Source organism: Micrasema longulum, unplaced genomic scaffold (assembly GCF_059751315.1).
Source record: "Micrasema longulum isolate JH-2025_06_02 unplaced genomic scaffold, ASM5975131v1 h1tg000487l, whole genome shotgun sequence".
NCBI lineage: Eukaryota > Metazoa > Arthropoda > Insecta > Trichoptera > Brachycentridae > Micrasema > Micrasema longulum.
This window is the reverse complement of record NW_028277684.1, coordinates 2,011,123-2,029,733: the sequence shown is the minus strand read 5'-3', so window position 1 is coordinate 2,029,733 and position 18,611 is coordinate 2,011,123. Positions and strand designations below refer to the sequence as shown.

General features: G+C 34.0%; 1 protein-coding gene across 1 annotated transcript; it reads right to left on the bottom strand.

Annotated features, from left to right (window-relative positions):
* Positions 1-10,518: 10,518 nt before the first annotated feature.
* Positions 10,519-11,515, bottom strand: LOC148281214 (enhancer of split m4 protein-like). Its single transcript, XM_088227061.1, has one exon. It carries the CDS (start codon positions 11,458-11,460, stop codon positions 10,966-10,968), a length of 495 nt encoding a protein of 164 aa, XP_088083187.1. The 5' UTR covers positions 11,461-11,515; the 3' UTR covers positions 10,519-10,965.
* Between the last annotated feature and the right edge of the window lie 7,096 nt (positions 11,516-18,611).

Sequence of the window (18,611 nt, the reverse complement as noted above, 5' to 3'; positions counted from 1 at the left end):
TAACAGAAGAACAACTGTTTGTATTCGGTATTCAAACGGAGTATAATAAATAATTCATCTAAATTCTTAAGAAATTCGAATGCACGATCAATAATGTTTTTTCAAGCCTAAAATCTTCACGCTTTGTCAGATTGGCCCGTAAACTTATTTCCACGTGGTGCAATAAAACCCCATTTACAAAAAAGGGATGTTTCTTATAATAGGGGATTTACAAAAAGATTGAACCCATGAAGGGTCTGACGACTCCTCCCCCTTATTCCAAAGGCCATCTTATAATGGAGTTTTTTCAACAGAAGCTCCGAGATCTTTCCCACGTTCCCACGGTTCTCCCCATGGAAATGTATTCATTATAACATAATGTGCGCACAAAAAGCGCACATGTTGCCTGACGTGCGCTCGCTAGCTTCGTGCACACGCCATCTGCCAACTTCATACTACTTCTTCCTCTTCGAACCGTCTCCGCTCATTCTTCGTCTCGCTCAAATACTCGAGGAACGAAATAAGACAGCCGCGAATCGTATCTTACCCCGCGTGGGTATTTTGCGTCCAGCCGGGAATATCGTAGATGCGTGAATCTTTAGTGGAGCGTAAGTTTTGAAACGACAGTCTAAAAGGAAGGGAAATGAAATATTATTTTTGGCAAACGTTGTGTGCTCGTGTGTGTAGGTACTCGTGTATCATATCTACCTACATAATAATACTATATGACAGGCACTGATATGGCTGGGAACGAGGACAGAACCGCCCGATGTTTATTTGTTATTAAACCTCCGAGAAAACGTTTTACACGTATTGGTTTTCCACTCATCCTTTGGCGTCTAAATTCAAGATGCATACTTAAAATGAACTCGTTTAAAGTATTTGCGCATACCAATCTTAAAGCAAATAGAAGCATTGCAGGTGGCGAAAACGGAGTGCTTCGATTACCCACCATGTCGAAATGGGTACGATTAGAGATCTTTTCATGCTTGAAGCTAATTGCGATACAATACTTTGCTCAAATCTCTACGAGAATTGCATTTTTTTCATCTACTCATTAAGATGGTCGGTGGAGTTATACGTATTATTGTTAAAATCTGAAAGATAGTTCGTCCACCCGAGAAGGCATTACCTACACTTCAGAAATTTACTTGGTTTAATCCATTGGGTGTTATGTACTCGTATTGATATGTCAATCATTTAACCTGGATATTTAATTTGACATGCCTGTTGCCTGACAAATCTGATGGAACGGTGCATAAGGCACTGCATTAGGATACCAATCGCAACGTATATAGAACATTTGTTGCAATAATAATGAAATTTCGTAGTAAAAAAACCGAATTTCAAATAAATAATTAATTTCGATTAAGTCAAGAATCAGACGTAAAATAGGTTCTTTAGTTATCCAAAAGCGGTCAAAATATTAACATTTTACAGATCTTATATGTATGAGAGTAAATACAGAATTGGAAAAACTAGCATGAAAGTAAGGTGAATGCTATCGAAATGCGATCTCTTAGGCGAATGTGTGGTAAAATATATAAGATAGGTGCACACATGTCGAGATTCGTACATTATTTAAGGCTGAGATAAGCATTATCGAAACAATCGAGAAAGGAGTTATGCATTGGTTCGCACATGTTAAGCGAAAGAACGGCTAAAAATATTTATAATGCGAATGTTGATGGATGCAGAAAACGAGGAAGACCGAGAAAGACATGGCATGACTGAATCTAACAAATACTTGAAGATGGATATGTGAAAAGTTGTAATAATTACGGGGAAACGGCGTGATGGTTTGTTTGTTTGATAATCAGAAACAGTTTTATTTTCTGTCACGTTGTGATTATTGACATGACTCAGCTCAACCTCCAAATATCATTGATAATCAATTAGGATTTATTGATGCATTTCTGATGACGTGTATATAATATAACGTCGAAATAGTCCTACGCAATTAGATAAAGATGCACCTCCTACCTGCCCTAATGGTCTTGAATCCCGATCCTGATTGTATTGAGGTTTGTACCTCTCCAATTCTCATCCCTTCAGGCTAAAATTGAGGTTTTTTAAGCCTCGTTAAAGGTGTTGAGGTTCTCTACTAGTGTATTTTACTTTTAATTGAGATAAGATTATTTTATCCGGCGCGGTTATACCTCGGTAGTAAATTAATTATTTCAAATTTTCTTTTGACCATTTTTCTGAAAATCACCTCAAAGGGGCTGTACAATAAATAAATATCCCAAAACGTCTTGCAACTACAGAACGCATGGATATCAATGGATTTATATAGGTGAATCTATAGAATGTGTCCGGGAGGATGAAGAATGCCGTTGTGTTTGTGAAATAGAACCAGAATCCTGGATTAGTGTAATTTAATTCGGTAGCTACTCACAGATAATAATACCGAAATAGGAAATCGAGTGGAGAAAAGTCCGCGTCGTAGTGTAGTGGTTGGCGCGTTCGCTTACCGTGATACTGGGTCAGATTCCAGGGAGGATAGACATGAAACATTTGTTTATATGGGTGGTGTTACGCTGCTATATTTCACGGAACCTGGACGGACACCTGAAGCGTAAGACCGATTAACTTACCTTCATGTAAAAGATGATCGAAATACGCTGCATTGGGTGGTCCAATGCAATGCCCTTTCCATCACTGGATGCGGAAAGGGAAATAATGATAATGATAATAATATCAAAAATAATTTAAATTAAAAGATTGACAAAAAAGAGAAACCATTGGTATCACCATAGAATTAAGAACAGTCCAGAAACCGCATACGCACATCAAACAGAAGGCGACGAAACTACTCATAAATGAGTAGGTGTACGTTTTGACACATTAGTTTCTTTGTAGACGACGCTCAGTTCGCAACTGAATTCGAATTTGAATTCAACTATGCCGTGTTGTGTCCTTTTGAAGTATACAAATACAGCTGGGATCTTAAAGAAACAGGATGCAATCACATTTCATGTGTAATTAGCAAATGAATGGGTATGTAACAAATGGATTACTTAAAAATGGAATTATTTTTCCATCTGTCAGATTGTCGAAGAAACAAAATGAACATTTCGTTAGTGTTGCCAGGGTAGTATTATTTTTAACCCTACTTTGCTCATCTAATACTAACTAACTAACTAACTAACCATCACGCCATTTCCCCAGGGGGGTAGGCAGAGAGGATAGAACGCCACACCACTCTGTCCTGGCACACTTCCTTTGCTTCCTTCACATTCATACATCTTCTCATGCACGCACGTCGATTATTCCGACTTTTCACATGACCACTTTCAAGAATTTGTTGTACTTGATCATGCCATGTCTTTCTCGGCCTTCCTCGACTTCTACAACCAGACACATTCGCATCATAAATCTTTTTAGCCGTTCTTTCATCATTCATTCGCTCCACATGACCGAACCATCGCAAAAGACCTTTCTTAATTTTGTCGATAATGCTTAACTCAGCCTTGCATTCTGCTCTAATTTCGACATTAGGGCACCTATCATACATTGTTTTTCCGCACATTCGCCTATCTAATGAGAAAACTAATGAAAATTGGAACAGCTCTATCGCGGACATTTGAATGACTTTATCCTTAAAACATCAAATATTATTTAACATGATATAAAATATCCGTTTTATGTCAAATAAAATTTGTTTTGTATTTTAAGTTTAAAGTTCATTAAATCAATTACTCTTATTAAATGACCCTTTACTTATCTACTCTGTTGGTCAATCAATATTTCCGCGTGCAAATAAAATTTTAGAGAAATTAACAGATTGCTTTTTTTTACCTTACATTTGTGTTATAATTATATTTTTCTCATCGTGCAACATTACGCGTCGGCATCACGAATGCGCGCTGCGAAAGTGAGGCATAGTGGGGAAATTATTGGACACAGTCCCACGTATTCAAATATGATTCTACGCTCCTTCTGGACTATTCTTAATTATATGGGTATCACATATCAAAAAATCTCATAAGATTCAATTACTTTTCAAGTTTGTAAATTTTTTAAATTGTGTAAGTCTGTATAACAATTGGTCAGGTATCCAAAAAAATTGAAAAATCGGTTATAATTATACTTTTATATTTAAAATATAGTTTACACAACATGAGCGTTCAATGCACTGGATCAACATAATATTAAGTTCTCCAAAACGAAAGACATTTTCAGGAGGAGTGTACAAGTCTGGATTTTGTCTAAGGGAAGAGACCATTGCAGGAGACTGCTGCGAGATATTGCATAGATTTAAATACTATTGAGCCTGTTGTCCAGATGCCCTTTGAAATATATGTGTGTTTGTGTAATAATATTTCATTTTTATTTGTGCAATTATTTAATTATGTACGTGCTTCCACTTTCCATTATGTTGTATCCCAACTCAACACACGACCCTTGACCGCATAAAGTTTGGGATACGTTATTGAATTTTTTTAATAATTTGTATGTATTTTATGAATAAATAAATATAATATATACAAGAGTATACAATATGACGCCTTTCGTCTTAACATGTAACTATCTCATTATGTAACTAACCTAAATATTAACTAAGTTTCCTTATGTACTAAAAATAATTCCTGTTCTGAAATACCTATGGGGGCACACTGCTTATAATACTTTATGGGGAGTATTTTAACAAGCAACGATGACTTTTTTATTGATCAAAATTGGTTCAAAACATAAATAATAAAATTACAGAATATGGTATGTAGATACATAAACTATAGTAACGTTTCTACCTCTGTAATAGAGTAAAAACTTGTACATATTTATATTTATTTTATATGTATATTTTATTTTTTTTACACCACAATAGGCTAGGAGACCAAATAACAGTGGTGAATTACAACACACAACACCCAGGCTTGAGAAAAACCACATAATTTTTTTGAGTTCTCACCGGCAATCGAAATTAGAACCTTCCGTGCGTGAATCAAGCGTCTTGACCACTTCACCACAGAGGCCGCGTAGTTGTATTTAGAGAGGGTGTTCGATTTACATTCATTTGTATTTTCTAAACAAGAGTTTCTTAAAATTAAGATATCTCAAAAGAAACATCATTTTCTACTTTATGGAGTTAACTATATACCTAGATTAATTTAATAATTCGAATGGAATTCTACTAAACAACTGCATTTACAATAAATACGTATATGTGTGTAATTTATTCAGCAAAATCAAATGTTATTTAATTCACATTTTTGTTATTAAGTAATTAACGCTTTAATTTATTCTAATTAAAACATTTCATGCTTAAAATACATATTTACATAAAGGATATTTTATTATTTAAAAATACACTTATTTAATTTTTCATAAAACAATAATGTAAATTCAATAATAATTAAATTCTCAAGAATGTTTTTCAATTCTTCAAAAGTATCACAAACATAACACATTAAGGTATGTTGTATTTTTTTTAAATGTGGCCCGATCTGCCAAATAGATAATATAATCCCAACCCCGGAATGTTTTTTTAAATTATTATTTTGTAGACGCATTCTGGAATGCAGCACCACGTGTTAATGGAAGACTTCAGCGGTTGAAAACCATTGATCTTGAATACGATCAAGTCATGGCAGTGGTATACTATAATTGGCTTAAGAATACTAAAATAAAATAATAAAAAATACTTTTTAATGATATTCATAAATATTCGAAGTAATAATGTATTGATGTGTTATGTATATCTACAAAAGCTTCCCTTGTGGCATCAGTCGTTAATTTCCTGATTTTGTTATTATTATTATTTTTATGGATAACGTATATAGCGCCATTTTCGTAATGAAATACCTTAAGGGCGCTTTACATGGTGATTCTATTGTTAAATTAATTTAATTGAAGCTTTTAAATTTGTAATTTATTAAAACAATTTATTTTGTTGTCACATGCTACGGATTTATTCAAATGATTTAGAGAATAAGTGGGTTTTAAGTTTAGTAACATATCATCGCCGTTCAGGCGAAAGTTACTAACCCAAAAAATATAATTTTGAGAAATCGCAATTTGAAAGTTTGGAGACCAAGAAAAAAAAATGGATTTTTATGTTTTAAAGTTTTGTGTGCACGACACAATACAGTTCTACGAAATAATTGTCCGGTTTTATTTATAAACCAACATTTATATTTTTTGATTAATTAACTAAATCAAATAACAAATTACAACAGCGAAAGGGATCACCTTAAATAAGGTAATATGAAAGTCTAGGCATTTACAGTGCTTATAGCCTGTCATTGGCTGGTTTAAGTGGCCACTTTACACCCTGTGTATTTTTAATATGTCCATTTTTTTATAGATAAGGCTGGATTTTACTCCCCCGGGAGTTATTAAGATCAAAAATTACTGTAACAGAGAGCGAAAACCTTTTCCAGAAGGGAACATGGAAGTATATGCATTTACATAGTTAATGTTTTCCCCCTCTGTTTGCAATAAATTTTCATACAAATAATTTCCCAGGGAGTGAAATCCAACCATGTCTGCGATCTTACGAACATGCTCAAAATATTGTTGATCTAACTAACTGCTATGAAAATAAGTAAAAAACTGAAAAGTTATTTCAGGCGTAGCCATATCAATAAAAAAAATTGTATTTTTCTTCACAAAAGTCTACGTATGAAAGAGTTGACGAAATGTTGATGTTTAAACATAGGTAGAATGGTCAATGTTACAGTGTGTAAAGTGTCCACTTTTTCAAACGGGTTTTACACAAATTTTAAGACGGGTTCTGTTCCTGTTGCAAGTGTCGTAGATTTTGGATCAGAAGGTCCGAGGTTCGAAAACCACTCTACCACAATTCGTTTCCCATTTTTTGATACGGCCATTAACGACTAAAAGAAAATCACTGTAAAAATGTAATAAATACGGTAAATAAAAAATAAGATCGCAAAAGTGTATTTGATAAAATTTCAATTTTATTTATTCATATGTATGTACGTTACAAAATAGAGATCTTAATTCATGCATATATAAATAATAATAAAAAATCAGTTAGGAATTAAAAATCATACGTAAGTAAGCATAATATCTTGAGAATAATATGTTAAAAAATAAAGATAATATAATAACAAAAAACTTTTTTAGAGGCGTGAAAAATTACAATTTCCAAAGTTATATTGTTTAACATGGATATAGCCTTTCCAACAAGCATAACCATTGGAAGGTTGGTCCTGTATATTGGAACGTGGAGCAGTCTATAATGACGCTGTCTAAGGTAATTATCCGGAACTTAAAAGCTAATGCTCTGCATAATTGCAGGGTTGTCAATAATACCGCGCAACAATCGAAAGAAATGAGTAGTTCAATACACATTCCGTCTGGTCTTCAAACTTTTGTAACCAAGCATACCCTGGAGAAACTCAGTGGGATAAAGCCTTGGATAATATTAGCCCTGAATATGAAATGTCAGAGAACTCATAAAAGTAATGCCCAGATCTTCAAATGCCTTCCTGAAATGGCTCCAAAATATCTGTCGGACCTTTGTATTAGGAAAAATACTTGTCAAAAAAAATCTACTCTTAGGTCAGCATTTGATTCAGAAAGATGATAACTTGTCGAAATTCGGCGCTCCCCAAACACTAGATTAGGAGATCGTGCTTTTGCCGCTGCCGGCCCCTCTGCCTGGACCAATTGCCTTCAAACTTACGAATCATCGACAGTCCCAGTCAGTTCAGATCCCAACTAAAATCCCACTTCTTAAGACTATCATGCCCTCAATTTTAAATCTGGAAATATATCACTTTAGTTTAGTTAGAATGTAAGTTTAGGTATACAATTGTAAAGCGCCCTTGAGGTGATTTTTGACGAAAATGGCGCTCTATAAATCAGCCAAATATTTTTATTATTTAACCTTCGAAGTCCGCAAAAGATTCTTGTCATTCACTCTATAGCGGAAAAAAGCGTTTTGAGGGCCCTGATGAAAGACATAACTGAACATTTTGAAATATTTAACAATAATTTATTTCGTTTACCCCATTCAGATACGTTTATTATATCCGCCTGAAGAGTACAAAAATCATTAACAGTTTTTACCCCCTAAAATAGTTCTAAGTCATATGGGAATAAGAAAAAACGCGAATTTTTAATATCATTAATAAAAATAGAGAACAGCAACAGCAACCTTTTATGTAATACAAATAAAGTTTATCAAAAATAAATCTCCCACCCAATAACCTATTATCACAATATAATATAATACCATTATTAATACATAGTCAACGAATGAAAATCAGCACAATAAAAAGTAATATTTTACTAAACGGATTTTAAGTTAGCAAAACCCATTTTGAAAATTGCTTTGAAATATTTTAATTGAGTCTTTTATTGTGAGGGTTTTTTTTATTGGAAAGATAGCTATTGTGCAGTTGGATCTCTGTCGCCGTTAGGTACACAAGATTGCCCTGTAAGAACATTTTGTGGACCCACGAGAGATTAAACAATAATATTCTTATTGTTACAAATCATACAGAATGTTCAACGAATTGAACACGTTTCTATTACGAGAATATTTCTTTATTTGTTGTAATAAAAGATTTTCGTCTCTAAAGGCCAAACTCTTATGTAAAATTATTGGGCATAAAGTTATTTTGGAATATTACAAACCATTTGTTAGCTGTTTAGTTTGGAATGATAATAATAGGCTACCGTCAGAGTCATTCATTGGTTATTGTTTGCAGGCTCATTCATTGGTCCAAATGTTGTTTTCTACTGCTCAATAACGCACTGTACAGAATCAGCTCGAGGAATATGTGTCAAATTGCAAGCTTTTGAAAAAGATAATAAAATCATCTTCATCATTCCATTTCTGCACCGAACGGTGCATAGGGTACTGTATTTATACACCAACCACAGCATATCTTTTTCGTTTTTGTTACTTCAACTCTTTGCTCCGTAACGGTATATTTTTTTCTTGGTGTAACATAACTCATATACTCGTATCCCTTATATGAGAATGCGTTTGATGTAACTTATAATTGTCGGTATTTTTATTTATTTATTTATTAATAACATTATACATATATTTGTTAAGGACAGAGACACAGCTTATAGCGACACAATCAGGAACGACCCATGTCTGAGAACTTGCTCCGACTCGCTAAAAAATCCGTGTTGAGTAGGGGCACTTGTAATGCATTCATAACCATATATAATATTAGGACGTTTTTGAGTAGTTTTGGCCATTTTGAAGTAATTATTTACCTTCAAAAAATGATTTCTAGGGATCGGTTTTGCGTAGATCAGTCTCCAGCTTAATTGTGTTATTTATTATTATTACAACTCTTTACAAACTTTAATATTAGAATTATGATAGCAGGTAAGTTTTTTTTTCCCAATATTTTTGTTATTGGAATATAATGCCAATTTTACATTTATTTTTGTAAGTAGATCGTATTGAAAAAATAAAAACTATTTTCTATTGCATTTCTATGAAAGTACAAATTTGTACCACATTTTTTAATGTAAAAAAAAATACTTTCTTAAATCTATGTAAGACGACCAGGCCAGTGCATCATTTTATTGGCACTATATATACGCGCCACTGCCATTGACATTAATTTCAACCAACTAAATATTTAAAGAAAAAAATATGTATTAAAGTAAAAAAGCATTTTTCATGAATCTTTCAGAACTTTCAGGGAGTACTTGTGTATAATAAAAAGCCCATAAATTCCTGACCATTCTATGTGACGTTGCGTTATTATTCTTCTTCAGACACATAATAATATTTTTGTTATCAATTGAACACTCAAAACTTATTTTGTACATGTTCCAATTCCGGATTACAATAGGGTTGAGCTTGTCCCAGCGAGAAAAGCTTATATTACTAAGGTAAAGCTACACAATATATCTTGCTAGTACAATAGAAATACCTCAGTAACAATCAAGCATGGCAGCAATATTGAAGAAGCTTTTAGCCCCGGGCGATTCACGTGTTCAGCTCACGCCACTAACGGACCTACAAACGACCCAAGTCCTTTTGGGTGCGGTAACGGATAAACCGCCTTAATGCACCAGAGATTAGAGTGCATTTTCGACCAATATTCTTATATACCTCTGGTAGGTGAAACAATCTCAGTCAGGTAGACGGCGAGGTAGAAAAAATCTCTTCGGTCGCCACTGGCGGCTATTTGCCCCAATTGGAAAAAATATTACTCCAAACCGAATGAATACTAATAACAGGTTATATCAAAAGAAGACTTCGTTTAGTTAATTGATTGATTAATTACAACCATATTTTGTGATTCCGAACTTTAGCTTGTTATTATTTAATTTTATTCATATCAAAAGTTTATCACGTGGATTTACAAAAGTGAAATGTATTAATTTATTATGAAATATATATAGTATGATATTTTTTAGTGTACATATACGTATAATAAATTAAAAATGTGCATTAAATAGTGTTGCTATCCTTGTTCGAGGAATCACAGGTGGATTCTTATTTAAATTGCGATAGCTATAAATCACATTTTTTGCTATGTGACACAGGTGATAATGGGGTAGTCAATTTGAAAGGAAAAGATAATGTATTTTAGACATGTTTTTATTTAAAAATATCAATTGTTTGGAAGACATTGATTTATAATAATACAAAAATTAAAGCGTACATATAATCACAATCACAATCAGTAATAGTTAATGATAATAACAAATGGGCATTCCCCTAAACTAAATTCTATACAATATCACATTCCTACACCTATTCATAAATCAAATTCAAATTAAAGCTTTTGTATCGTATTTTAAGAGGAAAATTACTTGAGCAATTTCAGGCATTTTATAGAATTAATTACATCTAAATCACAGGTCGCTTATTATCAAAATTAAATCGTAAAAAAATATATGTATAAATCTCTAATCTAAAAAAGTTCATCGTGGAAGACAGTAATCACGTTCGCACTTGTTGAGTTTCGGGGAGAACAAATGGCGATGATTGATATCACAAATTAAAAGCTCGAGGTTGGGTAGGGCGACTTAGGCCTGCACCCAGCGGTCCCTGGTCTGCAGGGCGGGCTGCTGGCACTCCGTGTAGCAGTGGAGGGCGGGGGACACGTCGCAGTCGGGGCGGGCGGAGGTCCAGAAGAAGGTGCCGGCCTCGGTGCGAGCGAAGTGAACAGGAACACAGGTGCCTTGGGCAACGGGAGTAAGGCGCCATTGTCCATCTTCGTCAGCTACGAAGATTGCGGAGTCTTGCTGACAACCGCGAAGTTCATCAAGCAGCGAATTTTCCAACTCTTCATTGGCGGAATTGTCCCCGCATTCTTGGCAGCGCTCTTCTTGGCTCCGGTAATCAGAATCCAAAGACCCTCGCCTCCTCTTCCCTCCGGTACTCTTCCTCAGCATCCTCAGGAGCGGCTTCAGAATCGACTTAATTCTGTGAGACTTGTTCGCCTTCTGGCTGTTGTAAATATTGTCGTTCATCGAGTTGTTCGATGAAACGAGGAACTCGTTTGCGGCGTAAGTAGACATGTTGAATATTCATAGGTTGGCGCGCGAGATAAGACAAGGTATACAAGCGGCTGTCGGTGGCGGAATGTGGACTACCCGCACTGTCGCGGCCTTATAAGGGCACGCCGTACCCCCTCCACCCCTTCACGGGTCGGGGGTGGCTCCGATATAACTATATTTCATCTTAATTTATTTTTCACCGGCTAAGTTTCATTCGTACAAGAATAATAAAATATATCATAATCAATATTACTTACCATTTAAAACGTGTAAATAATTTTAATAGTACGCAGTATTATCATATTCAACGTTATTTTGATAAAATCAATTGGAAAAAATATATACACTTCTTGTTAATATAAAACGCGTGCCAACAAAAAAACTTTAACCTTAATATTTATATTGTTATCCTCAGTGTAACAAGAATCAGGTGATTTTTAAGACAAGTGTATTTTTCGTGAAAGCTTTAACAATAGTTTGTAGTTTACGTATGTAGGGAGTTGGGGGAACGGAACAGGTTAGGGGAACGGACAGGATAGGGGAACGAACTCGTGGATATAAGTCAATAGCGGAGAAGGGGTGATCTCCCCTCAGAAGTTGACCCGATTTCAATCACGGCAGAGTAGGGAGGGTAACGCGGGCATCTGTGAATATTCGAACATATTTGGGAAGAAACATAACTGCAAGTATTTAGAGTTTATCAAAAAAGTCATTTACAAGATTACATTTAAGTTTAAAAAAGTAGACATTTACCAACGAAAAAAAATATGCTCGGGTACGAAAACATTCAGGTGATTAAAATATTGTCTTTGTTTCTGAACGGCCCAACCAAACTTTCATAGCCTTCAATCTCATCCTCGCCAAACAGCGAGAATTCTCCTTAGCATCGAGATAAGTTGTACAAAAAAACCTCTCCACAAGTGGTAGGCAGGTGCGCTGCACACGTGTGCGCCCCGCGCCTCGCGAGGGAGCGAGACGGGCCGCCGGCCCGGCGAGAGCGACGAGGACAGACGCACATTTTACTTCTTGCCCGAGCGGGGTAACTTATGTATTATTTTGCTCTTCATTTTAATATACAGGAGGGTTGATCGTGGGAAACGCTGTGGATCTGAGGTTCCCAGGGTTGATAGGAAAGTTTTTCTGGTGGGTGCGTTTAACGCGGCAGATGGCTTACGAGGAAGAACTGAATGCGCTACATACATATCTCATACCTACCTCTCATATCGAGGGTTGATCTTCCTCACAATACTGTAGCGTTAAATGAGCGTATTTTTTCTCCTCGAGAAAGAAAGGGCCTGCGATAGACTGAAAGGGAAATATGGGAGAATCACAATTAATAACCCAGGTATACAGTACATAGGCCATATGAACCTGTCATTGTATATACCAGCGTGACATACTTTTATTATCTGGGAAAAATAACAGGTTCATTGTTGAATATATTTTTGGGACAGGTAGGCAATTAGATTTAGTCTACGGTCACTGATTTTCGCACGTTTTACAATAAACCCGAAAAAGGAAAAAACTACTTTTTGAACTTCTTTTAAAAATCTAGAAGTATCTGACCCATTGCGAGATCAAACACTCAATAATAATAACTCGTACCTACAATCGTAATAAATATAAATATATACAGTAATTTGCAACAAATATTTTAATAAACCACTCAATTTGCCATAGAACCTTTGTATTTTTTTGCCAAACCTTTTTAACAAAAACATGTAAATATTCATTAAGGTCAGTTGGAGTAAGTTCGCCATAAAAATGAAAAGGAAAATAAATTCAATTACCTTTTTAACTTGTATGTGGTATTAGAAAATATGATTTTTGCAGTAGATTTCCTATGCGAAAAAAATATTCTAATGTTTCTTATGTATATTTGGGTTTTTGTGTCGTTGTTTGATTTGTTTGTATTACTACGTTCTTTTTCCTTTCCGAGGCGGGATCTGGAGCGTGCGGCCGCGGTCTCAATTTGGAACTAACACTGTATTCCTCCACTGTCATACTGGGAAATAAGAAAAAGGTGATTGTGCTGACTATGTGTATTTGATTGATCACAAATTGACAATGCTGCAGTGAGGGGTACAATGAAAGCTTTTAAAGTTTATTTGTTTTCGCTATTTAATTTTAAACTATTTTCGCGGTTTGATTGCAAATAAATATACAATTTTCGCTTATTTAGTTTTAAAAAAAATATATATTGAAATGTGAAACGAAGAAAGACACAAGTCTTTATGAACAGTTTCGGAAAAGGGGTGGATGCTTTCATTGTATGTGAAAAAAACAGTTTTTTAAATTTTGTTGCAACAGAGAGGGAAAACATTTTTGAGAAGGGAATATGGAAATCTATGCATTTACGGGGCTTATGACCTGTCATTGGCTGGTTTAAGTGGTCACTTTACACCCAGTGTAACATTCACCACTCTGCCTATGTTTAAGCGTTCACATTTCTTCAACTTTTCCATCTTTTGACTTTTGTGAAGTAAGAGAGCTGAAAACTTTATCATGAGGGTGAGATTCATCCGGCTGAACCAATTCACCTACTAGGCAACACCGGAAAATAATTTTACAACCTTAATACTTCTTTTTACACCAGTTAGTTTAGTTAAAAATGGTTTGAATACCTATATCCAAATGTTTGTAGACAGGCTCTTTATTACAATAATAATATTTGGCTAATTTATATAGCGCCATTTTTGTGAAAAATAATCTCAAGGGCGCTTTACAATTGTATACTTAAACTTACATTCTAACTAAGCTAAAGTGACATATTATATTTTCTGATTTAAAATTGAGGGTATTTCAATTTAAAGAAGTGAGATTTTAGTTGGGATCTGAACTGACTGAGACTGTTAAAGATTCGTAAGCTCGAAGGCAATTGGTTCCAGGCAGAGGGGCCGACAACAGCAAAAACACGATCTCCGAATCTAGTGTTTGGGGAGCGCCGGATTTCGACAAGTTTTCCTCTGCCTGAATCGAATGCTGATCTAAGAGTAGATTTTCTTTGGCATGTATTTTCCCTAATACAAAGGTCCGATAAGTATCTCGAAGCCATTTCATAAACGGATTTGAATACTGTCCAGCAAAGTTTGTATTTTATTCTCTCTGGGCTTTTTAACCAGTGTAAATCTCGAAGATATTGTGAGATGTGAGAATATTTTTTTTTTTAAGTGAAGCAGTAGTTGGTCCGCACACACTCTGCGGTATTGTAAAGAAGTGATTCCATAGTAGCTGGAGGCAGCGAGAATTGATACAAAAGAAATACTGGTTTTGTATTTTAGGTACTTTATAAATTTGTTTAAAATATTTTATATTCTTGTTGTATATATGGAATACTAGGGATTCCATATCTGAGATGCGTATTCCAAATGGCTTCTAACAAACGTATAATATAATGGAATTAGGGTCTTTGGATTATCAAAGTGTTTACTCATTCGAATTATGAAACCTAACATGCACAATGCTTTGGAGGTAATTTTATTGATATATGATTCAAAAAGTAGTTAGTAGTAGTAGACAACTTAAACCAGCCAATAACAGTAGGTCTTGTAAACACCGAGACTTATATATTTTTTTACATGTTTTTTTCATGTCTGCTGTACTTAATAATTTAATTTAAACAAGGAGCTTATACCTAAAAAAATATGATAATAATGAAATAAATAATTTATTATAAATTATTCAACAAAGTATATAATTAAGATTAGAAAGGTGTTAACATATTGATTATATCTCACATATCACCCACTTAAAAAATTATAGAAAAAAAAAACTCTCTTTAAAAGGTTACCCAGTATTTTAAAAGACTTAATCCATAATAGAATTGAATTATTCATGGTATTGTTTCAGAACCACAAAATATTATATAAACAGAAGACCTGCTGGTACCTACTGAACCTTTTACAAGAAAAATAATCATCATAATAGGGCTTAGCTTTTTTTTTAAACCAAAAATCTAGGGTTGTTTATGTTTCTAGCAACAGTGTGTAAAGTTTGAGACTATTCAGGCATTTGTAAGGCTTTGGTTTCAGGTATTGAAAAATCTTGTCAGCAATGCGTGCGAGTCGAAAGCGTTTAGAAAATTCATCTTGAAAATATTTTTTCATGTAAAACTTGTTATTTTTTTATATCGTGGTTCTTGATATTTGATACGGTGGAGAGCTTTTAAAGTTCAAGTGATTTCAGAGTAGTGAGTCAAGCCAGGTATAGATTTACCGCGGCAAAGTATTATTATTATAGTGTGCATACGAAGTTTACATAAGTTCTTTGTAAATTCTAACGTGGTTTAAACTAATTTATACGACTCATTCCTACTTAGAGTGTCGGTGTATTTAAAAAGTATCGAATTCATTCAAACAAAATTTGAATATCATTTTTCATTAAATGCAGGTGGTATATTTTTAATTGTATAAAAATATATTAAAACTATTTAACTTATTTTCAAATATATTCTAAAATATATGTAGGTAAAATATTTTTTATTTAAGTCTTCTTGCATCCTTAAAGTGATTAACAAGATAATGTATAATAACTAAAAATGGAAACCAACATATTACAGCAGAGATGAAGAACATTTAAGAGAAGGTAGTATAGAAGTCTATGCATCTACAGGGCCTATGACCTGTCAATGGCTGGTTCAAGTGGCCACTTTACGCACTGTGTAACATTCACCACTCTGCCTATATTTAAACATCTATATTCCTTCAATTCTTTCATCTGTCGATGTTTGTGAAGTTGAAGAGCTAAAACCTTTATTTATGCGAGTGAGATTCATCTAATTAAATTGTTTAACCTACATACAAGGCAACGCTAGAAAATGTTATTTTTCAATTTCTATACTTCTTCATGGACCAGGTGGATGTTGAGTAGCCGCTTTGTCCACTTAAATAAGCCATTGACAGGTCATAGGCCCTGTAGATGCCTAGACATCTATATTACCTTCTCTTAAATGTTCTTCATCTCTGTTGTAATATGTTAATATAAACAGCTCCCCAGGAAGTCAAATCCAGTCCTTGTCTACAAAAATTTGGACAAACTCAAAATATTGTTGAATGGTAACTAAATTTAAAACGATTATACTTTTTTCTGTTTTTTATATCAGATTTTTAAAAAATCATCACGCTTGGATTGATGCGTTTTTAAACTTTTTAGTTAAAAATATGTACAGCACAAAGCACACGTTGATTTTGGAGGACTTTACTAGCTTTAGACAAATTTACTTTTTGAATGTTTGGTTTCTGAAAATTCTGAAATGCACCCTCTTTATTTCCTCTTTATTTATTGTCAAAGTCAACGCTTGATATTTCTCCAGAATATTTGTTAAAATCACCCCTGAAACACCATATGCATTATTTTTCTTCATCTTTTCTCTTTATCTTTCTCTTTCTCTTTATTCCCTTTCCTCATTAAAGACATGTATAGATATTAATTAATTTAGATACACATGGGTATTGCTAGTTCTATTTTTGTATCTATTTTTGTTTCTCATTTAAGCTTAGAAACTCAAATGATATAAACAAAACCTCTTTTTTATTGTTTGGTTGGAAGAAATAAAGTGATTTTAATTTTGTATTTTTGGTAAAAATTCTTTTGTGTCCAATAGGAAAACTAAACGTTGAATCGACTTGTGGTCCTGCGGTTAGTTATTTTCAACTCATCGAAAATGGCCACCAAATTTGAAATATTTGGGTAAATCGCAAGAAGTCAAGTAATTTTATTTTATTATGAAGTTATAAAATCACTCACTTCATAAATTTAATTAATGGTTAATATTTTGGATCGGTAGACGGTTTCACTTCCATTAATCATTTTATAATTCAGAATATTTATATTTTTTAAGATTTGCAAAGCAATTCTTAAGGTCAAAAATTAATATCGTGAGTTTTTAATACGAAAGGGAATGTAATAGAAAATGACAAAGGTTTTTTTTTTTTTTAACTTTTAGGTTACTGTTAGATTTACATTTACTTATTGACTAAGTGTTTAAAAAATACGTTCATGATAAAAACTGAGATTATCAACGTAAAATATAAACAAAGCGAAGGAAACAAATTTGCATATTTTTAACGGAAAATTCAAAGTAAAATATTTAGAAGTACCTACGTTTGAAAATGGAACAAAGGAAAAAAAAGCATCGTGAACTTAGAATTTAGTAGAAAATGAAACAATTATTATTTAGACTTCTGTACATTACAAAGGCTGCGATGGCCGGGTTTCATAGAAATAATACAACAAAAGTTCTTATGGAAGGAGTCCAGAGGCAGATCAAGCGAGAGATGGTTAGATTGTGTTAACGAGGAGCGGAGTATGGTAGGAGAAAGCGGAAGCTGTAGAAGGATCTTCAGAGATAGGAGACGATGGAAACCATACCTGCGCTTGGGGGAGATTAAATTGTACCCTGAGACAGAGCATGCAGGAGAAGATAAATAATGTACGTAAATTATGTAAAATAGTACAGTAATTTTTTTACCCTACTTTGCTCATCTAATGAGGGAACTAATGAAAATTGGACCTTGGATTAAACAACGCCGTGGTGGACATTTGACCGACATTATCTTTAAAACATAGAATATAATTTAACATGATTTAAAATCCGTTTTATGTAAAATAAAAATTGTTTTATATTTTAAGTTCAAAGTTCATTAATTCAATTACTCTTATTAAATGACCCTTTACTTATCTCTACTCTGTTGTGTCAATCAATGTTCCCGCGTGTGCAATAAAATTTTAAAGAAATTGTTTTCATTTTAACCCTATATTTGTGTTGTGATTATATTTTTTCCCATCTGGCAACATTACACGTTGACTTCGCGAAGGCGCGCGGTGAAAGTGGGGCGAAGCGAGGGGAATTTTGCACACAGTCCGACGTATTAAAATACGATTCTACGCTCCTTCAGGGCTATTCTTAATTCTATGGGCGGAGGACAGACTTCTATGTATCGCACTTAGAGGGAAAATTACTCGAAGGCAGACTCCGAGGATGTAGCGCGATAGCTGGCAGTCTGCGTCCCAAGAGGAAACAGCAGCACAAACAGACCCATAAGATCTATAGAAAAGATGAAGACGAAGAAAATTTTCTTCTGTTCTAGTAAATTCTTCCAATTAAAAATGTAATAAATGAGTATGTACTTTAAGAAATCAATAAAATGTATCCAGTTGAAGGTTATTAAATA

Bases quoted from the DNA above. Each gene is read 5' to 3' on its own strand.
- LOC148281214 (XM_088227061.1), bottom strand. From the start codon at position 11,460: ATGTCTACTTACGCCGCAAACGAGTTCCTCGTTTCATCGAACAACTCG.